The 23795-nt window shown below is 36.2% G+C and overlaps 1 protein-coding gene across 2 annotated transcripts in view; it reads right to left on the bottom strand.

Annotated features, from left to right (window-relative positions):
• Positions 1–23795, bottom strand: part of LOC113632839 (CD302 antigen) — a 131212-nt gene that overhangs the window by 73685 nt on the left and 33732 nt on the right. For both annotated transcript variants that reach the window (XM_027130518.1, XM_027130498.1), the window contains exons 14-23: positions 13516–13597; positions 12518–12586; positions 9982–10096; positions 6372–6407; positions 5805–5980; positions 5067–5134; positions 4706–4785; positions 3978–4117; positions 1857–1962; positions 1464–1624 (exon numbers count right to left, since the gene is read on the bottom strand). In XM_027130518.1, coding sequence (XP_026986319.1) covers positions 1464–1624; positions 1857–1962; positions 3978–4117; positions 4706–4785; positions 5067–5134; positions 5805–5980; positions 6372–6407; positions 9982–10096; positions 12518–12586; positions 13516–13597 — 1033 coding nt within the window. The remainder of the gene's footprint in view (positions 1–1463; positions 1625–1856; positions 1963–3977; positions 4118–4705; positions 4786–5066; positions 5135–5804; positions 5981–6371; positions 6408–9981; positions 10097–12517; positions 12587–13515; positions 13598–23795) is intronic.

The raw sequence follows: 23795 nt of genomic DNA, 5'->3' as shown, positions 1-23795 counted from the left end.
CTATCAAGAAATATTGTGCAACCATCAAAATGCTTATCAAGCACATCTTTTAATGGCATAAGAAACTACTTATGATATGATACTAAGTGAGAAAAGTAGATACAACAGTATATACACTATGATCTTATCTATGTCAAGAAGACAATGTATAGAAAAGCCCTAGAAGAAAAATGCTGAAATATTCATTGTGATTTCCTAGATCAGGATTCAAATATGGTTTGAGACTTATTTAGTAGCTCATGAAACCACTTCAGTGGATCTTGATTCTTATTTGTGACAATGAAATAGAATAGGATAGAACACAGAGAATAGGCTGACTAGACTAGATCAGACTAGAGTAGAATAGAAAAGAAAGAAATATAAGCTCTAAGGGTAAGTATTATTTCCTGAAACTTTTGTTTCAATTCAATATTATATTTATATCTATGTGCTGAATGGTAATTTAAATTTATTTCTTACTATGGGTCATGAGTTAAAAGTTTAAAAGCTACCAGCCTAAGTATAAGCAGGATAAGGGTTGATATTTTTCTTTATTTTGTTTACTCTTCTATAACTTCCAAATGTTCTACAATAACCAAGCATTATTTTGATATTTACTTTGTACATAATTACACATGTTGCAGAGTTCCCTTTACCACCAACGTCAACGTTGAGCAAAGTTCCATTGCATCAGGAATATCAGTTGATATTGTCTAGGATGTACTTTTGGAATTCAACTTTAAAGTTAATCTCTTAATCTTTGCCTTTTGTGCAAAAGGTGGTTTGTATCCAGTAAATAAGGAAGACAGAAGTAGTGGGCAGCAATATCATGGTACAGGGTAACTACTGTTGATATAATGCCTTCTTCCATTCTATAGCTTCTTTACATTTAGATCTTAGGGGAAAATGATCACTAACCACAGATTTTGTACTTTTTAACCTCAGGAGACTGAGGCTGACAGCTCCAAATTCCAAGATGATAAGTAAAGCATTTATATTAGCTTCTATTTGTAACTCACTATTGATGGTTTTACATGGTTATGAAATAAGTGCTATGGAATCTGATATTACTATGAAAAACTAGGGCATCTACGTGAAGGCTGTGGAAGCTCCGTTGTTATTCTTCTTGTGACAGCATTATTGATATAATTCATAGATGGTATAATTCATTGATTTAAAGCATATATTCTATAGTTTTTAGTATATTCACAGAGTTGTGCAACCATCACCCCTAATCAATTTTAGAACATTTTCACCACCCCAGAAAGAAATCCCATATGCTTTAGGCCATCACCACCAATCCTTCTAGCCTCTTAGCCTCTGGCAACCAGTAATCTACTTTCTATCTTTACAGATTTGCCTATTTGGACGTTTCATATAAGTCGACTCATGAAATAGGCCCTTGTTCTTAATCCAATAATTTGTGGAAGACTCAGGTATTTCATAGAGCTACGTAGTTTACTGATTAAAAAAAAAAACCTTACATTTGTTGGTATTCTCAGCCTCCGACCAACCAATAATGGGTGAAAGTTGCTGTATGTCAGCTCTCTGTTATCCATCCATTTGTTTATCTTCTCATAGGCAGTCCAGCGCAAACCAATCCATAAAGTAGCTTCCATATCCGGAAGCAAGGATGTAATAAAATCTGTCAGAAAGATTTTTAAAAAAAAAAAAAACATTTGACTTATTCAAATTAAAGATATACTAAAAATGTCAATGAATACCTCTTGCTTATCTAACTACCAGGATAATCTTTCACCTACTCTGTAAAAAGTAATTTAATAAGATTCTTTGTATGTGTTGATTCCCCACAGCCTCCCAACACAAACATGGCCTCCAGGTCAGAATAAAACATGTTTACGAAACAATTCTGCTACCTTGTTCTCTCTGGCTCAGCACTGAAGGAAGGGTTCCACCATAGGTGTGACAAGTATCGCTGGCTTCAGAAAATGTAAGAGACTTAGCTTTGATCCTTAAAAAGCACTGCAAACAAAGAACACATATGAAGTATAAGATTCCACACATGGGAAAGCTCACATAGGAAGAAAATGCCTCATCTTTTAGAAGGCTGATAATTTTGTTTGTGAGATATAGACACTCACAAAGTAGTACCAAAAGAATGCAGATCTACACTCTTTTTTTTTTGAAAGATTTATTTCTTATTTATTTTATTTCTTATTTTTGGCTGCGTCAGGTCTTAGTTGCGGCACGCGGGCTCTTCGTTGCGGCACTCAGGCTTCTCTCCAGTTGTGGCGCGTGGGCTCCAGGGCACATGGGCTCTGTAGTTTGTGGCACATGGGCTTTAGTTGAGGCACGCAAGCTCAGTAGTTGTGGCGTGCAGGCTCAGTTGCTCACTCACTCAAGGGAGTGAACCCATGTCACGGGCATCGTAAGGTGGATTCTTTACCACTGGACCACCAGGGAAGTCCCAAGAATGCAACTCTACACTTAATTTAAGCAACTGAAGAGTAGTCCTTGAGCTACTTTAAAAAAAAATCTCCCATTTATTGAGTGCTTCCTTCCTAAAACACTTTGCACAGTATTATCTCATTTAATTCTCACAACAAATGGGAAAACTGAGGCACAAGGACATTAAGTAACTTTACCCATAAGTGAAATAGCCATAGATGGTATGGTCAGCATTTAGATTCTGCTCCATTTGGTTTCAAATATGTATTCTTCATCATTACGTTCTATTAAAAAAACCACATTTTTAAAGAAATCATGCCCCTGTCTGTGACAGGATATTTTAATGGGGTGAAGGGGATTAAGAGATACAAACAAATAGTTATAAAATAAATAAGTCACAGGGATGTAATGCATAGCAAAGGGAATATAGTCAGTAATTTTATAATAACTTTTATGGTGTGTAATCTATAGAAATATCAGAGCACTATGTTGTACACCTGAAACTCATATATTTTCATTCAACTATACTTCAATAAAAACAAACAAAAAACCCATAAATTTACATCAACTATGTAAATTAATCTAGTACTTTGGGGGGGGGGAAGATTGTCCAAATTTTAAAAAGTCAAAATATACCCCTAATATTTTAACTTTACTACAGATGCTTTCAGCTGTCAGACACACCTCTTCCTTTTTCTTCTTGATATTACGATCATGTTAGTGTGGAGTAGCATGTCCCAAATTGTGTTCCTTGAAACATGCTATAAAATGGGTTTTTTTTTCAGCCTCCTTACAGACTGGAATGGCCAGAGAAATATAAAGTCATTGGTTGGCTTCTAGAAAAGACTCTAGAGAGAACACCCTGAACTTGAGCTTGGAAGCCGTAAGTTGAGGATGGCAGAGCAGAAAGACAAAGGAAGCCTGGTTTTGAAGACCACAGAGCTTTCATACCAACCCCAGCCTGCTTATCTTCAAACTTCTTTTATCTGAGAGAATAAATGTTTTAGCATACTATAGTAATCTTTTTAGCAGCCAAATGCATTTCCTAAGAGATACATACACCAATATGAATTGTGCATCTCAAGGAAGCAAATATAGAATGTGGCATTTCCCAAAGCTACTTAATCATAAACCCTGCTCTGGAAGCAACATCAATGATTAACATTTTGTTAGCATATGTGTATATTCCCAAAAAGTAGTTTGGGAAATGCTGGTCTAATTTGATTGGTAAATGCTGCTTGGATGTTTTCCTTAAGGGGGAAAATTTATCAGCCAGAAATTAAGCCAGTTTCCTATATGCCAAAGAGATAGTCCTGACTAGTCAATATATTACTATTCACTGAAAGATCAGCTTTGGCAGTTTAAGTGTCAGTAGCAACAGAACAGGAACACGGTACTCTGAAAGACCTGTACGCGTGATTCACTTGAGAGTCAACTTCGTTTCTGAAAATGTAGAGAATCAGGTGAGATACTGAAATACGCAGAGTCTATCTTAGTGAAGTTACTTGGTGGGATGCCATTCTGCCACAGGCCATATGACCATCATGAAAGCAATCATCATTTGCACAACGTAGCAATTCTCTTTTTACCTTATTCTGAAAAGTAATCCAATCCCCAGAGCACTGTATTTTAGCGGCAGAATCTGGACTATATTTCTCTAATGAAGATACATTGTATTTTTCACAGACGAAGGGCAACTTGGTACTACAGTCTGCTGGTTTATGTATGCCTGAGAAATGAAAAGCAGGATTACTGTGGTGAGAATTTTCCATTCAGCACATTTTAAAACCATCCAGTCGTGAAGAAAGTCTCTTTAAATCAATCTTTCCCAAATGGTTAAAATATATTCCTTTTCTTCCCTAGTTATTTTTGTCTTCTATTATTATCACTCATATTAGTAAGTTGTAGCATACAAATATTGCCTATAAAAATGAACATACTTGGTACACACACAGTTACTATGGTTCCTGATGGCAGGAAATAGAGTTGAAGAAGGCTAATGAGGGGGAAAGGGACCTAAACTATACTTTAGAATTGCTGCCTGTTCATCTTTGTGAATTTGTCTATATCCTTATTGGTTATGAAAGTGGTCAGTTTATTTCTAAGTAACTACTTTAGGATAAAGGAAGTCAAAATATTCACAGTGAAAAGCACCTTTATTTGCATTTGGAACTTGATCTACTGTCATCAACAATAAATCAGAATATGACGAAGCTGCCAAACATATAATCAAAAGGAAAGCGAGATCAAGCTAGTAACTGAACCTGAAGTTCACATATCACATAATTAACGTTAAAGGTTTGGGAATTAACCTTACCGCTAAACCAAGTCTTGGCAGAGAGGTAAAAGCATTCCTCTCCGAATGTTATAGGAAAGTGATGAAATGGATGTCGTGAGCTGAAAGAAAATAAGAGATGTGTCAGCTCATAACGCAGTTACATGTTCCCTTCTGTTTTTTCCTGAAGTAATTTTAATTCTAAATTTAAGGTTAGGCCATTATTTTATACCACTTTTTTTTGATGCTCATTTGCTAAAGGATTTGGTTTCTCTAGTCTAGGTAGTTTATGGATTAATGTTCAAAACTAATTACAAACAGTACTCCATTTAGTAAAAAGGGATTTGGGACTGCTTCTTTTAAACGATAACTTTACAAAGGCACCATCCAGGATGTCACATACCTCAAAAAACGACGTTCTATTAGCTGGTCAGTAGTTCTCACCCACCACTTCTCCTCATCGCCAGATATCTGGAAAAAAACCCCACAAAAACAAAACAAAACAAAAAACAACTAAACACCCATCCTTATATATGCTGACTTTTCTAGAAGAGTTTTGATTTAATACCCTGGCCCATCATAACCACAAACCACTATAATTTCCAGATATTCATTACTTTGGTCTCTAAATTACATAAACCAGGTCCTTTCACAGAAGAAAGTAGTTTAGAAACTCTTTTTATATTCACAGGCCCTATTTTGCATACAAAAAATATGGTCACTGTAATTATGGGCATATATTAATTGGACATATAGTATCCTATTGCTACTAGTTATAAATTTTAAAATATACAAATTATTTTTCCTCCAAAAAACTATTTTGCAAAATTAGTTATTATTAGAAACAGAATCTCAAGTTAACTACCAAGTTAACTTTTAGTAAAAAACGTGACAAGGAATTAGACTAATTTATATTATCTGTTGAAGCTCATCTTACCAACGGAGATTAATAATTAATCTTGAATGTTTTAAAACATTAAGCAATTCTTTTTAACTTTTCTAACCCAAAGTGATGAACTTATATGTTGTTAGGCAAATTTTACTTGAGAGGAACATTTAACTTTTCTAGATTTTTGAAATTTTTTTAACAGAATAAATGTAAAAATAAGAAAATATTAAAAAATACGTTCTTTTAAATTACATTTGCTATTTTGTTTTTGATGGCTCTTAGTCCTGCAAAAGATGTTACACTAGCCAGAGAGCTGTGATTGCTAGCACAATACAGGACGGCTTCTTCATAGTTTAAACGGGGATCAGCAACAAACCAATATTCACTCCCTTCTATTACAACTGGAGGTCCATGAATTCCAGCACGCTCTAAAGAAGAAAAATAGCACAATTATGACTGCATAAACCAGACTGTACCCTCTCAGCATGGATTATTTTTCAAAACTATTTATAAATAATAATCCATTTAGATTACTGGCTCTCTTTGGCCAGGGCAATGCTGCCTGGAAGGATCCAACCAAGGATTCCTGAGCCAGTGAGTGACTCTGTTACCCTCCTGTACTCACAGAGAAGGACAAATCCAGCCTCAGAGTCTCACCCTACACCAGCTAATCACCTTCCCTGCACGGAGATACTTCATCTCATTTGAAGACACGACAGAGAAGAAGCCGGCACTTAGGCCTGGGCTTAAATAATTAACTAAATACGTCACTGAAAAGGTAAAAGCAGCTTTGGATACATTTTAGTTTTCTTAACTCACCTGGATTGTACCAGTCTGGCATTTTTGGAGTACGACCTGTAGAAGCAAGCAAATGGCTTAAGTTTAGTATCCAATTACAGATCATGGCGTACTAATAAGTGCCTTTAGTCTAACTCAAGAGGACTTGCAGTACGGCTGAGATTTGTCCATTTCTGGCCAAACCATCTCCTTTCATGTTAGGATCACTTCATAACACTGAATTTTGTGGGGCCCACACTAAAGTTGTTTTTGTGGCAACCAAAAAGGCAGATTTGTTAAATATTAATAGAGCATTACTAGCAGTTCTCTACCTTACATCACAGAAGTCACAAAGGAAGACTAGATGGATAAAGTATAGATAATAATTAGAAAGTACAAATAAGTAAATGAATACATTGTATACATTACATAGAAGCACTAAGGAACATGCACCAAAATAATCACCACTGTAGGATGAGGTTATCCAGGAACCACGTCTCCATCTAATGCAATTTGAATACACCTAGGTTGGTAGAGTTTATTGCCTCCCAAGATATCCTTGGAAAAAAATGTTCAGTGATCCAGTACTGAAACTTTTGAGAAAATGAGAGACAAAACTGGGAAGAAAATAATAAAATCCACCCAGCAGGAAATATGGTACCGTACAAAGAATTACGGTCTTTGAAGTTGGGTGAGTCAGTGTCTAAACGCCCTCAGACTCTGCTGCTGTGCTACTTGGGATCCGTTGTTTAACTCCCTGAGCCCCAACTTTCTAGTCTATAAAAATGAAATTCTCCTACCTAACTCACAAAGACAATGTAAAGATCATATAAGATCACCCCTATGCAAGCACCCCGCACAGGGCCAGGCACAGAACAGTTCCTCTCAGGATGCTAGCTGCTTTCCTCTCCCTTTTTATGCTGGTCATAAATCACATGGTTTCAAGCCAAAGACATAATCTGAGGAATTTTAGAAATTACAGGGTAAAATAGCTGTTCTTAATTTTGCTATTGTATCAGGGCCAATGCACGAGAGGACCCTACTTCGAGGACTGCCTATATATCCAGCATCTGTGGTTTTTCTCTCTAACTCAGTCCTCTGTATGTTGGATAATTTCCATTAACAATGCTGCAAATCAGTTAAAAAAAAGACATAGTTTCTTGTTTGTAATCTTGTCAAAGAATTCTGTTCATTTGTATGTTGGGGGAAAGCTATGGCTAACCTTTAAATTTCTTTAAATTAGTGAGAAAAGCAAAATAAAAGGTGCCTTTACACAGGATTGCAAACATGCACGTGTGTACAAGGTATCAAGAAACACAATATAAAAAAGTTGTGTTTATAGGTCATTTTCCTAAAAACACTTTTATGAACCTTATTTTTGCTACTGTTTTTGCAACTAAAAAGGAATATTTAAAAAGTATATATATCCATAGTGATTATGATAATTAAAAAAATGTAGGTTGTCAAAATATCCCTTTTAGAGAGGAGGGGACTAATTAGAACCAGCTGTATGCGGTAATAAAAAAGGCAAGAGCTAGAGAAAAGGTTTGGTGATTTGGGCTATTGAAGAGGTAAACTGCTTTAAGAAAACCAGAAAACACAGATTAATACAGAAGTGTCCAGTTGAGCAGGCTTTGGCTGTTCTAATAGCCATGAAAATATCCAACCAGTGAATGTGACACATTGTAACTCAGAAATTTAGGGACTGTCAAAGGGGACTTAATATGACATTTAAATCCTGGATCAAACCATCACTGATTGCTTCAAATGACTGCAAATAGGCTGAGGCAGGAAGTTCTTTAGTTTTTAATTTTGTTTCTGTATTGGAGAGAGCAGGGGTGCAATTATTTAAAAGATTTATTTATTTGGTTACCTGATTTATGTTTGCTAAGCTAGTTAATTCCCTTCTCTGTTGTTTAAAATAACAAATACATTAAAAAGAAAAAAGAAAACCATATGTTCTTCATAATATTTCCTGTGGTTACTGCTTTGTCATTTCTAAGGTTTTCCTGGTGTATACTCTAGGGTCTGCCTCAGTACTCAAACATGAGGCAGGGGAACAGCTACCAGTGAAAGCATACTTTGGAGGGAGCAGTGACACTCTCTGTGGCATGCCAAATACCAAAGAATAATAGGAGTGTCACAACTAATGCTTCAAGCCAGAGATATTGTCCAAGTTAATTATATATTAGTTACTTTGCCACTTGTTTGAAAGGTATCCAAGCTGGTTTTCCTTTTTTCTTCTTTCAGGTTTAATCAATAATCAGGACTAACTAACTCAGGTATAATTTCTCCTTTAGAAAACCCCCATCAGGGACTTCCCTGGTGGCGCAGTGGTTCACAATCCGCCTGCCAATGCAGGGGACACGGGTTCAAGCCCTGGTCTGGGAAGATCCCACATGCTGCGGAGCAACTAAGCCCATGCGCCACAACTACTGAGCCTGTGCCCTAGAGTCCATGAGCCACAACTACTGAGCCCGTGACAACTACTGAAGCCTGCGCACCTAGAGCCCATGCTCCACAACAAGAGAAGCCACCGCAAATGAGAAGCCCACACACTGCAGTGAAGAACAGCCCCCGCTCGCTGCAACTAGAGAAAGCCCGCATGCAGCACCGAAGACCCAACGCAGTCAAAAATAAATAAATAAACAAATTTAAATAAATAAAAAAAAATAAATTCCACACACACAAAAAAGAAAAACCCTATCAACACACACACACACACACACACACACACACACACACACACACAATTCCCCTTTTATTAATGACCCCCCAGTTTGCCCTGTGAAAGAGACTTTCCAGTTACTGCACTGGATGTTGCATCTGAAGCTCTTTTAAAGGCAAGATGGTAGCTTTGTTTAGGAAAGAAGAACAATCTCCTAATGGGCAGTTCCATGAGATAATCTTTGGGTTTCTGAGAACTTATATGAGGAATTCCCTTTAGTTTCAATGATCTGTTTACATTCAGTTCAGAAATTCATTTTGGAACTTCCTGTGCATTTACCATTATATTAATTAATTTAACGTATCTAATATCTGCTTAAAAATAATTTGGGAGTTAAAATCTTAACATTTTCTGTAATACATCCTTGACATTTTCCTACTAAAAAGTGAAGTAAAAGGATATCTATTTATTACCCTTTCTCTCTGTTTTGTCACCAAAGGCTCTACTATCAAGCTAACTGGTTTCCTGAATTTGAATGAGATAAACTACTAGTAATTTTGAGCTCACTGAAAACTGTTTCTAAATTGTAAAATTTAGATTGGGGACCTGCTTCATTCTTCCCAAGCCTGTCTTCATTTCGTCCTTCATTTTGCAACACAATAAAAGTTAAAATGATTCCCTCTACTTCGTCTCTCCTTTCACTTGAAATAATCCTTCATTCCAAGACCTCATCTCCCTAAATGAGCCTTAAATTTTATCTCCTATACAATTTCTTTCATGACAAAAGAGGAAGGTAGTCTCTAATTTCAATAAGGCAGCATTTTACTAGGGGTAGGAGTCAGGCAGGATGGAGCTTAATATATTAACTGTAGTGTCAAAGGCTTTTAATATTATAATTATAGACTAAAATGCCCTCTTAGGTACTCTGGCTCAGCATTCACAAGTTCCCATGAGAAGACTGTGAAAAGGAATAACTACATTTACCTTTTGGAATCTGGCACATCCATTCAAGTTTTGTATCACAAGCAAAAGGCCTTAAATAAATAAATTCTCTGTCATCATAGAAATACCACCTTCTTCGCCATGGCCTATTAATGACCTAAAGGAGGAAGAGGATTGTAGAATATTTTCAAGTTGATGCAGCCCTTATACAACACTAAACTGTAAGCCCTATGGTCTTTAAGTCTGCTTTAGCTCTAGCACCTAGGATATGTTTATGAATGAACACATGAAAGAATGCAGTGTTTAAGCAGTAACAGTCTAAGCAAGAGCCTTCAAAGGGACTGATAAAATATAGCATAGGGTCATGTTTATGTCCAAAATGCAAATTACTGGGGTTTTTTTTTTCTGTTTTTTGTTGATATGAAATTGTAGAATCTTGCAACTTTAAATTTTGGGAAGATCAAGCTAGAAAAGAATATTTGGTTCCGTGGTTTCCAAACACCAGCCTGTGATCATAGCAGATCTGTGAAAAGTGACATAAAACTCTGGCATCAGGGGCCCAAGTTCCACCTTTGGCATTGCTTTGTGTTTCTGGGATATTGCCCTCCTCTGTGTGGTCTAAGATGGCTCTCTACAAATTCCAGGCAGCAAGCAACAGGGAAAGGAAAGGGGAGGACAGGACCTGGTAGGAGCATCCATCAGTTTTTGGACTGCTATCTCTTAAGGGCAACATTCTGGAGGGTTAGAAGGTGGCAGGTGAGGTAAGATTCTCCTTCCAGACACTGCCCTAGCTGGCCTTGTTACTGATCAATGTCTCTTCTATTTAGTTTTTTTGGTAGGTTCTTCCAATCTTTTCACACATAGGGACACAACTTGCATAGAATGTAGTTTATTGCATCAGTGTTCTGGAAACTTCACAAACTTCTATTAAGTTTTCATTCTTTCATGTGTTAAACTGGGAATTCTATAAAAACAGCATGATACTACAGAGTGTTTTACTAAAACGGTTACTTTGAAATAATGCTTTCCAATGGCCTTCTCAGTACTTGGTCTCAACCTTCGTGCAACGTTTCTGGTCAGTCATCTTCCTGAATCTCTTTCTTGGGCTTACATAGCAAAGATATTTTCTAGATGTCTCCTCCCTCCTCATCCTCTTACATTTTATAAAATGTTGGTAATCGCCTCAAATCCACTTCTTGGCCCTTTGCGATTTTTTTTTTCTTTTTTTGGCCGCGCTGCGTGGCTTGTGCGATCTCAGTTCCCTGACCAGGGACTGAACCTGGGCCCTGGCAGTAAAAGCCCAGAATCCTAACCACTAGGCCATTAGAGAACTCTTTTTTTAATGAACATTTTCCTTCAACTCCAGTTTCTTTATTCTAACTTACTACAGCATATTTCTTACTGCAAGCCTGGATTCAAGACATCAGTTAAAACTAAAATGTACTACTATTTTCTCCATAAACAAATACCCCTTCTGACTGTTTCTGTAAATGCCATACATAGCATAGTAGACCCATACACCTGGGTTTAAATTTCAGTTCTGTAATCATGTAAGTTACTCAGAGCTCACATTTCTTCCCCGTAAGATGGATACAGTAACAGTACCTACCTGACAAGGTTGCTTAAGTATTAAGTGAGATAATATATGTGACATGACTGTGCCTGGCTCATGAGTCAACAAGTGTTAGCTGCTGTATCATAACCATCATCACCGTCATTGTTACTCTCCTGGAACACTCTTGTTCTTGCATAAAACATACACTTTGTCTGTCATAGCCCTTGTAATTGACCTTTTACTTGTCTTTACCTCCTACGAGACTGTAAGTTCTGTGAAGACAACGACTGTTTTATATCTTGTCATTGTTGACCCCCCAGAGCATCACAGACTGCTTGGACATACTACTTATGGAACGAATAAACAAATGAAGTCTGCAAAGGAAGAGGCCTAACTGGTCTTCCATGTCTTCTGGTCCTATCTTTTGCATCTTGAAATCTGCCTCAAGATGAATCTTCTCACACCCTCCGTAGTTCTTGACAAAAACCGTTAATCATGCTCTGTTGCCTACCAAAAAAATGCACAAACTCCTTAACCTGGCATCAGTCTAACTTCCCACCTTTGTTTTCAACCACAGCACCAACAAAAACTTCTTGATCTGCATTGTTCCCTTCACTGCCCTAGCCTCTCCCTTCCACTCCCACTTTCTTTTATGCCTTACCCTATCCTACCTGTATAAACTCTACCCATCCTTAAAGGTCCAGTTGAGGTCCCACCTCTTTCTGGAAATAGGCAATAGAAATCACTTCCTCTTCTGAGTTTCACTAACCCTCCTCAGCCCACTCATTTGGAGCTTATTACTGCATAGTAACAAGAGTCGTCTTTCTTGAACATGAATTTTATCTTCTCAAATTAAGTGTCAGTTAGGTTGCTTGAGGGCTGGGCCATGGGTGTACTTCTAACCTCCCACTGCACCCAATATCATGCTCCACACGCAAAAGGCACTTCATGGGTCTGCTGCCTGACTGCACATACTGCCAGATTTATTTTTTAAATATGCAGATTTTCCAGCATTGTACTGACCTTGACAGCAGCACAGTCTCTGATATCATAATCCTGCTGAAACTCATTTGCCGTGATAATAGTAGACACCTTAAGAGACAAGAGAGGCTTGATAATTTAAGACTGATGTATAAATATCTGCAATTTAGATGTAATTTAGGCAGCTTTAATAACTCAAGTGTGTTCAAATGCCAAGGGAGGAAAACTTTTTCATTTCTTTTTTATGTCAGGATGCTAAATCACGTGAGGACTTATAAAATGCCATGAGGTCTTCAGATTCCAAACAAAGGAGGCTACAGTTTCAGAAGTGGAGGTTAATCATGTATTAAGTTCACAGTTGGAGTCATAAAGAATCAGGAGCTTGCAAAATACTTTTTTTAAATGCATGTGTTGAAATGTTAGTTATTCGATTGACTATTCTTGGATATGCTACAGTTTGAAAATGAAGTCAAGGAATTTTACATTTCGAAAGAACACACAATGACTTGACGCAACGGTAATGTGGAGCAAATATTTAATACCTGAGAATAATTTGCTCCTCTAAGTGTTACCTAAAACCTCTCCTTAGGATAATGTAAACATTTGAAATAATATTTAAGGACTTTTTAAGGTTATCCTGAATTGTTTCCTCCAATTAAAATTCTTTCTTTTTTATATAACTCATATTTTTAAATAATAAAAATAAATGTTGCTCATTATGAAAAAAAGGGAAAAAAAACAAAGAAAAAGAAAAAAAATCACTTTTACTACCCCAAAATTACCGCTATATTTATACATCTATATTTTTATGTATTTTGGATTATATGTAGAGAGACTATGTGTATGGTTATTTTTTTAATAAAAGTGAGATTAGTAACTTATTTTTCCCCACTTCATATATGTGAATCTACTTCCATTTCAATAAAGATACATCTACATAACTTAATGGTTGTATGGCTATATTAATTAACAATCAACTTTCTTGTTATTGAAATAAATACTCTTTCCATATTATCCTAAACAAGAAAGATTAAACTTACTGGTGTATGATCACTCCATTGCCAGGATCCTTGTAAGTCAGGGCTCCTTTTATTCAAACCTATCCAAAGCCAACGCTGGTCACTATGTGAAAAGGAAGTGTTAAGAAAATTTGAGCACAGCATTTGGCAAAAACATTTAGCATCCACATCTCTAAAATGCTTAAGACACGTAAGCTTATTCAGAAGTCCTTCTCACTAACTGAGAAACATAGTTTCAAGCTATATAAACAAGTCTCCTGAAATGAAACTGAACCCTATTTACAGGGTAGCTATCAAAAAAGTACCAGACTTTTTAAAACTAAATTTTATGTTATTTTCTTCATATGAAAGGCAAAAACTATTCTGCTTTGAAAAACTTAGGAGGGGGAAAAAAGTGTATGATTAATTCAAAACTTTTACTGAAGAGCTTCAATTTTAGATAATGTTTTCAGATACAAAAACAACCATAGCATTTCCTTAAAGCATTTGTCTATAACTATCAAGTATCTTTTCTTTAAAATGAAGAACTTGGCTAACCTTTGGCTTGGCTAACCTTTTATTAAATGAGATTTAAAAAAAAATTTAATTCCCTCTGCCCACTAAGTTTAAAGTAAAACAAGCATTCAAGTATCAATATTTTCTAAATACCAAACTCCATGGGTTGTACCAGAGCAATATAGTTAAGCAATCACTTAAGTGAACATATTTAACCGTCATAACTATGATGCTTTTATGTACAAGGCATTGAGCTATGTGCAATGATGATACAGAGAAGTACAAGCCATAATATCTACCCTCAAGTGGCATATAAACTAGTCAGGGAGACAAGATATATATGAACAAGGAAAATATGAGGCCATTTTTGAAAAACATCAAATGATAAAAATTTGCATACATTTTAAGCACTACAAAAATTTCGGAAAAAGGAGAGGTCACTGTGGACTGTAGGAAGTCAGGAAACATTTTGTAGAGTTAGTAGGACAAAAGACAGTCTTTGAAGAATTGCCAACATTTCTTTCGAGGCATAATCTAAGTGTTTACCACGTGCCAGTATTCAGGTTGGCTGAGCAGAGAAAGGATAGGCATTCCAAGGAAGAATACATACAACAACATATAGAGGCAGGGACATACATTGGAAGTGATCCCTTCCCCTCAATTAAACTCATACTCAAACCAGGGAGATATTTTCAATAAATTGAAGCGATATAACCATAAGAAATTTCTCCACCTCTAACTTCATTTGAAAATACTTTCTAAAATATAGTATACTTCTTAGGCCTTAAAAAGTAGACCATTTACCATGCAATTTTTTTTTTTGGTGGGGGTGGTGGGTTGGTGATGCTGGTTATTTCCATATAATTTAACCTTCTGATTGTATATGTCATGTACCACCAGTACATGAGTGAATGTTATATATGCAAAACAATGCATACATAAATGCTAAGTATAAATAGAACACATATTAGAAAAGGGGTAGAATCCAAATCTAAAGTTAATCCCTACTCTCAAGTTCAGGAGAATTTATGGAACACATGGAACTTACAGTTACAAGACTGCTGGGAAACACAGTAAGTCTGCATTTAAAAATATTTGCCAGTGAATCCAAGGCAGGAACAAACTTAATTTTAAATTAATTTCTCACTTTTTAATGAAATAACTGCTTTTCTTTGTCTCTTTCCTCTGTTCAACACTCCCTCATATTTTAACATCAATAAGCATGTTTTTCACCTTACCAACCTCAAGCTTTTCGACTTACTGCAATGGAACATGAGGGTGGTCCCCTTTCAGTTTTTATTGTTTTACTGTTTTCTTTCAGAAAGAAAGATTACCAATTTGCAGAGTTAAGATAAATCCAGTGGAGACAATTAAGTCTAGTTTGAATTTAGCAGCTAAAAAAGGATTTTGCAGTTTGTGTCTTCAACTAATCAGAGCTTTCGTACGGACTTCCAATTGCTGGATTTCTAAACCACCAGGTCTAGATAATTGCCATATACATTATAATTAAAGTCAGACAGCTAAAATAAAGAGGAGGTCAAGTTTGCTTCCTCAAACTTCACTTCTTTCTAATTTTTGTAGATTATGTATTTGGGCCTGGAGAATTTGTGCGGAATTTTGTGTTTCCCTAAAGTAAGCATTAGATATTTTATCTTCTTTGCACAATCAACAGTACAACTGGAAGATGATCAAAGATCGTTTGCCATCTGCATTTACTCTATAGGCAGCTCCCACAGAAAGCTTCTTTAGGGGTCTGTCCCCACCACTGCCACTCAGTCTGCTCTTAGCTCCCCATCTTCCCTTAGAAACCTCTGCTTTCAAGCCCATTTCTGCCTCCTCTGCTGCATCTCAGAGAACAGTTTCCTAGAGAGAAGTTTATCCCGTTGTCCGAAGCTTCTCATCTTCACTACTTTCTGAGACTGAACTTCATTGCAACCCAGACCTTTATAGTTTTTAGCTTCCATTTCAAGAGATTTATTATTCGGTTATAAATATAGTAAATAGTAGCTACTTGTGGGTTTTTTTTGTGTGTGTGGTAAGAGGTGGAAAATATTTCCTCATTTGTAACTTCTTCCTGGTTTGGCCTGATTTGTCTGTAGGTAGATAAAGAGAAGAAGAAATTGGAAATCACATTAATTGTCGCACACCTCTAATGTGGATTTTCAAAAATTCGAGGGAAGAAAAAAATTTGTGGTTAGAAATGGATCATAACTGAGGAATTATATCAAACTGAAAATTTCTCTCTGTATATAAATTTCTTCTGCTCCAAACACTAAGTATATGGTTTTAAGGCTATGAGGTTAAGAAGACATTGCACGAAAGGTTACTTTGTGTATTTGCGTTAAAATTTCTACTCTCAATCAAATTTCCTGCTGCATCTGGTTCCTAAGGAAAACAGCACCTCAACCATAACCCCCAGTAAACACTATTTGATGAGGGCGCTTAGTCTGCAAAGCCTTAGATTTATATCCAAATCCACTCATGCCACATCACTGGAGGTAGTGCATACAGCAGCAATCGCACTGCAAACAAGGCTTTCTTCCCTAATCCTAAAACTACTTTCGTTCTACAATGGCTTTCCCTGGTGGGCTGCTGTTAAGAGTTGCAAAGATTTTAGAGCCTTAATGATCTGGTGCACCATGAACCCTTTTCATTGAAATACAGAGACATGGAACTTAGATTGTGAGAAGTAGAGCAGTAATCTGACCTTATTCCTTGGCAGGCAAAACACAATTTGGGCAATGGACGTCTTGCTGAGCAAGGTCAATCCCTGCAATAAAAAGCTAAGGTGTTCAAGGAATAAGCTTTAGAATCATTTTCTGATATAAATGGGCTGGCTTCCTTTCTTCCCTTCAAGCCATGGTTATAATATTGAATAAGTTTTAGAATATGTTGTCTAAATATAGCATGGGCAAATGATCTCTCTATTAATGGAGCACGTATTAAGCAGACGTTACAGTCTGCTTAATACATGGTACTATATTAGCTGCTAGGATGAGTACAAATAAAATATAGTCCCTATGAGTGAAAGGATTAGGTGATGTGTTTTTCCTTTGTGCTCTTCTGTTTTCTAAATTCAATATACATTTCCTCTGTGATCAGAAAAAAACCTAATCATTGTATATTCTGTAGAAAATAAAGTATATGATAGGAATAGAAGAAAATGGAAAAGATTTACACAAAATGTTAACTATGTTTATAACTAGGAGCTAGGATTTGAGGTGATTTTAATTTTCTTCATTATCATTTTTTACATTCCCCAATTTTACATAATGAACCTGTATTTTTCAATTTTTAATTGAGGGGGAGAACTCATCAAGTGTGACTAGAAATTAAAAAATCAAGAAAGAGTCCTTAATTACCTCTCAGACTTTTGTTTTCTAGTGTAATTTGTTCTGTATATAGAAGCTCTTAATGATCATTTATATCATATATGATATTCCATTTTTCATCAACTGATTCCCACAAATATAGTTGCCCCTTGGTATCCACAGGGGATTGGTTCCAGGACCTCCCTCATACCAAAATCCAAAGATGCTCAAGTCCCTTATATAAAATGATGTAGTATTTGCATGTAACCTAAACATGTCCTCCTGTATACGTTATTTTTAGATGACTTATTATACCTAAAACAGTGTAAATACTATGTAAATAGTTGCCAACATGAGGCAAACTTTCCTCATGAAAGTTTCCAACAAAGTTTCCAACATGAGGAACTTTCCAGAATTTTTTTCAAATATTTTCGATCTGAAGTTGATTGAATCTGCGGATGTGAAACGTGTGGATATGGAGGGCTGACTGTATCCACAACCTCATTGCTTAGTACTTATCCATGGCTCCCTGAACCACTTAAAGCTTCCTAATCTCTTGCTGGGTTAGGAACTTGATTCAAAACCCAGTTTGTTTATGTCAGTATTTTCCTTAAAGATACTTTAGCTTAGACAGTATGATATTGTGTGTGTCAAGCTTGAGATCTAGGGGCTAGCAAGCTGCCCAGCTGAAATTCTCTCTTCAGGGAGGGTCAGCAGGGCATTACAAAGGTTATGTTCCAGAGGCAGCCACCACAAGGGAGACTGCAGTCCAAAAGCCGTACCTGAGACTTTGGTTGTTAGCAGAGTAAATGTCAGAAATAGGTTAATATCAGCAAACTTAGAAGCTTGTTAATCAGCATGATCTTAGAAATGGGCACTCACTGGTAAAATTGAAGATATGAGGAATAGCTAAAAATACTTAGGGACACTCTCACTCTTCATGAAAGGGTATGAGAATCTCGTGAGGCTGGTATCCTGTACCACTGGAAATGGATCTACGTCCTGATCCCTCTTTTTTAAAAAAGTTTATTTATTTTTATTAATTTATTTTTGGCTGCGTTGGGTCTCTGTTGCTGTGTGCAGGTTTTCTCTAGTTGTGGCGAGCGGGGGTTACTCTTCGTGGCAGTACACAAGCTTCTCACTGCGGTGGCTTCTCTTGTTGTGGAGCACGGGCTCTAGAGCGCAGGCTCAGTAGTTGTGGCTCGCGGGCTCTAGAGCGCAGGCTCAGTAGTTATAGCGCACGGGCTTAGTTGCTCCACGGCATGTGGGATCTTCCTGCACCAGGGCTCAAGTCCATGTCCCATGCATTGGCAGGCGGATTCTTAACCACTGCGCAACCAGGGAAGCCCTGGGGCCTGATCTTTTAATGGTCCCATGTCCAGTCATTGGGTCAGGTGACTGGGACTGCCTGATGCCAACTATAGTGGGAACAGAAGAATCCTGCTTTTGGAACATTGTCACATTTACCTCAAATGAGCGTTCCATGCAAGATGGTCACTGGAATCTAAAAGGACAGACTACCGGGATGTTGTAAGCTTACAAGACAGGTTATATAACATGTTTTCTGCCTGCTTCAATGACTGTTTAATAAATGTATGTCTGGAGAGATTCGGTCTGAATATTGCATTCATTATACTCTACTCTCAAGGTTGTGGGCAGTAGCTAAGAAACACTCACCTTGAAAGAAACTTAGGAGTTTGTATATTCAAATTAGCTTAGTGTGCAATGAAATTTTGAATATTAATTTCTAATGCTAGAAAATGAAGTCTAAAATACTAGAAATTATACAACAGATGCTTAATAAATGATTATTTATGGAACGCATGTATTGTATTTTTCATCAGATTCCAAGCACACTGTAGTGAGACTTTACTTGCTTTAATGAAGAAAATACAATCGTTAGCATATTAATGCAAATCTGGAAAATGTGGAAAAATGTTCAAACATTTAAACACGCATTCAAAATCTTATCTTCCAGAGGTAACAACGATGATCTTTTCTGACGTAGTTTTGCAGTCTACTTTTTGATGTAAATAGTATATTTTCTACTCTTTTATAATTTGCCTTTCTTCCCACTTAATACATTATAAATACTTGCATGTTGCAATGTTCTTTTTTTAAATCTTAATGAACAGGGGATAAATTCCAAACAAAGATCAACAAAAGTGATGATACTAGGCATCTTTACCTTTTTTCTGACTTTCATGGAAATGCATTTAATGTTTAATCATTAAGTGTCATATGGCTATTGGTTGAACTACACTTCTATTTTTAATTTAATAAGAAATTATGTGTTAATTATATTAACTATGTTAAGTATATATTTATATATAAAACCAGGAATGAATAGTGAATTTTACCAGATGCATTCTCAGCACCTATTAAGATGATCACGTATTTGACTAGATATATAGAGTTCCTAATACTGGCCCAACGTTGTACTCTTGGAAGAAATCCTACATGATCAGGGCATGTTATTTTGAGGTACTATAACACAGCCGGTTAGGAAAGTGGGCTCTAATGGGTTCATATATTGGATCCTTTATTTACTAACTACATAACCTTGGGCAAGTTGTTTTACTTCTCTGTGTCTCCATCTCCCCATTTAGATAAAATGGGCATAGTAACCTACCTCATAGGCCGTTGTAAGGATTAGTTAGTAGAAAATACTTAGGACATTATCTGGCATGCAATAAGCAGTGTATCTGCGTTTGTTATTGTATCCCTCGTTAGTATTTACTTTTTCAAGTCTAGATATGAGGTTGGTCTATAATTCTTTGTGCTATCTTTGACAGGTTGTGATATCAGAATTAGACTATTTGTGAAATAAACTGAATGCTTGCACCAGTTTCTATGTAATGGAATACAATCTCTTGGTTGTACTACTGAAATACGTGGTAATGATCTCTTTCTTAAGATATGAAGGAGATCACATATAGAACCATATATGTAGTTACTATCTTTTTCTTGGAAGAAATTCTTTGTTAACTTTTTCCATTTTTTCCATGGCTATTGGAATACTGGGTTTCCACTTATTAAATCAATTATATACTAATTTATATTTCCCTAGATATTGTTCACTTTAATAATTTCATTATAATAACGTAGAATTATGCATAGGATTCTTACCAATTAAAAAATTCTCCATTGAAAGGATTTTATAATCTGTTACTTAGGTTTCATTTTAAGTATCTGTTTTCTTTTTTGTTTTCATGATTTAGTCATCAGTAGATTTTTTTCCTCTGTTTTGTAGTTTTATTTCTAGAGATAAAACTCTAGAATTTGTCAGTTCTACTGCTTTTCCAGTTTCTAATTAATTCATTTCACTTTTATCTTTATTAGGTTCTTTCTTATGGTTTCCTTTTATTTATGTTGATAAATATTTTAACTTTTAGGTGAATGCTTATTTTCATTATTTTTGTTTAATAATTAAAAGCCCTTAAAGCTATTAATGTACCTCCAGCTATAGCTTTGGTTATATCTCATGAAGTTCAGAGTGAGTGTTTTTATTATCATCTATACAGTTTTGATTTACTTGCCAAAAGAGTTCTTAAAAACATTGAATGTTTATTTTGTAAATAAGAGTCACAGATGTAGAAAATAAACTTATGGTTATGGGGGGGAAAGGGTGGGGGAAGGAATAAATTTGGAACTGGGATTGATACATACACACTACTATATATAAAATGGATAACTAATAAGGATGTACTGTATAACACAGGGAACTCTACTCAATACTCTGTAATGACCTATTTGGGAAAAGAATCTAAAAAAGAGTGGATATATGTATATGTATAACTGATTCACTTCGTTGTACACCTGAAACTAACACAACATTGTAAATTAACTATACTCCAATAAATTTTTTTAAAAAACACTGAATTTTTAGGTGAAGGGGATTTGATTTCACTTCTAATGTAACTTGTATAATTCTACCACTTTGAAATGTTAGGGTTTTTTTTTTTTTAGCCTAATAGATCCATTATTTTAAGTGATCCAGGCAAAGAGCTTGAAGAGGAAGTATATACAGACTTTTTAATCTATAAATAAAGAGGATATTATTAAATCAATCTTAATTATACTATTCATATGTTCTATGTTATTTCTATTTTGCCTGTCTCGTTCGTTGATAAATGAGATGAGCGTTAGAGTCTCTCATTACTATTTTTTATTGAAAAATTTTAGCAATATAATTAATATTTTTGCTTTATACATTTTGATATCTTAAGTGTGTAAAGGTTCTTGACTATTATAACTTCACTGTAGATTGTACCTTTAATCAATAATAAGATCTCATTTTCCCATTTAATGTCTTTTTACTTCAATTGTATTTTATCTAATATTAATACTACAACTCTAGCTTTTTCATTCACATTTACACAATATAATTTTGCCCATTATTTTAATTTTCCCATTCTAAGTTTTACATTAAGTTTGTGATTATTAACTCAATGCTACTTGGGTGAATAAGGCCCATACAGCAAATTATAAAGAAATAAAATAACATAAGTGAAGTGGCCAAGGAGTAATAAATTGGAGACCATAACAAATTGGAGAGTGATGCCACATTTTGGTGGGTCATTGGCTAATCAGCACTAATTATTGCTGCAATATGAAAATGTTGCCAGTAGTTTTAATTTTAAAAAGAGTGTCAGAAAATATGGATTTTATCAAAATGTTTTGATTCTGAAACACTTTGTGGTCCCTTCCTTCCAGGAAAAGAACATAATACTCCTTGGGCTGGAAAGGTACTAATTGGCAAGATTTGTTTTAGGTATCTTTCAACAGCATAGAGTTGGGTTTCATTACTGAACACATTTGCAAACTTGGACTTAAACATAACTGATAATGGATACATTTGGTCTTCTGCCATCTTCTTTATGCCGGACTTTATGCTTTGTTATTTTATTCCTTTATAATTTGCTGTATGGGCCTTTTTTTCCCCACTCATTACATATTCAGTAGATGAACATACTCTTTACAGTTTTAAAAAAATACAAACTCTGTGTTTCTAAATATGATTTCCAGGTAAAATGAAGAATTTATTATACTTTCAGTTTTCACAATCATTTTATCTCTTTACATCTCAGTTTTTATTTACAAACAGAGTTATAAACTCTGGTATTAACCAGAGTTAACACCTGGTTTTATTAAAATATTCTTGTTTCTCTTTCAGAATTTAGGATAATTACATTCTAACTTTAGGATAATTTAGGGTAATTTTATAATTACATATATTGCATTATTTAGACTGGGACTATGTTTTTATGTTATGTATTCTTCCTTCTAATTCTTTAACAACAAAATACCTGTTCACGTGTTTTGATTTTTATTCATCTCTCAACTGGAATATGTCTGAAATTTTTTTCAAGTAGGGAGCATTATCAATTACTATCTTCACAAATGAAAAACCACACAACTGGGAACTAAGATCAACACATTGCCCACATTTTCCAGTTCAAAACTCTTTAGATGTCAATTTTTAAAATGCCTTCTTATATTTAATGTCCTAGAGAAGAAAGCTAGCTGGATTTTGTGTTTTGGTACCTGTTTTATTTTTGCTATTTTTCTTTGAAGTCTTTGTTTTTTTGAGTCAAAACGATCAGGAAAGTATTCACTAGGGTATGTCCAGGTGGTGATTTCTTTTCCATAATTTTGCCTGGTATACCCTGAATCCTTGATTTACAAGTTCTGGTCTTCTTTTTTTTTTTTTTCGGTACGCGGGCCTCTCACTGTTGTGGCCTCTCCCGTTGCGGAGCACAGGCTCCGGATGCGCAAGCTCAGCGGCCACGGCTCACGGGCCCAGCCACTCCGTGGCATGTGGGATCTTCCCGGACCGGGGCACGAACCCGTGTCCCCTGCATCGGCAGATGGACTCTCAACCACTGCGCCACCAGGGAAACCCCAAGTTCTGGTCTTCTTTTCGATTCAAAAAGTGACGGGAGGGACTTCCCTCGTGGTCCAGCGGCTAAGAATCTGCCTTCCAATGCAGGGGATGCAGGTTTGATCCCTGGTCCGGGAAATAAGATCCCACATGCCACGGGGCAACTATGCCATTGTGCCGCAACTACTGAGCCCCCACATTCTGGAGCCTGCACGCCACAACTACAGAGCCTGTGCGCCGCAACTACTGAGCCCACGATCTCTGAAGCCCGCACACCACAACTACAGAGGCTGTGTGCCACAACTACTGAGCCCACGATGTCTGGAGCCCGCGCACCACAACTACAGAGGCTGTGCGCCGCAACTACTGACCCACGATCTCTGGAGCCCGCGCACCACAACTAGAGAGAAGCCTGTGCACTGCAACGAAGAGCCCATGTGCTGCAATGAAAGATCCCGCATGCTGCAACTAAGACCCCACACAGCCAAAAATAAATAAATAAATAAATTTAAAAGTTCATTCTCTTAAAAAAGAAAAAAAAAAGTGAGGGGAAAAATAAATTGTGAAGTAGAAGCCCCTCATACCTATGATTGTCCCCAAAGCTTCAGAAA

The sequence above is a fragment of the Aethalodelphis obliquidens genome, unplaced genomic scaffold (genome assembly GCF_003676395.1).
Source record: "Aethalodelphis obliquidens isolate GAN/ISIS:26980383/991018 unplaced genomic scaffold, ASM367639v1 scaffold2, whole genome shotgun sequence".
Classification (NCBI taxonomy): Eukaryota; Metazoa; Chordata; class Mammalia; order Artiodactyla; family Delphinidae; genus Aethalodelphis; species Aethalodelphis obliquidens.
This window is presented reverse-complemented; position numbering and strand designations above follow the sequence as displayed.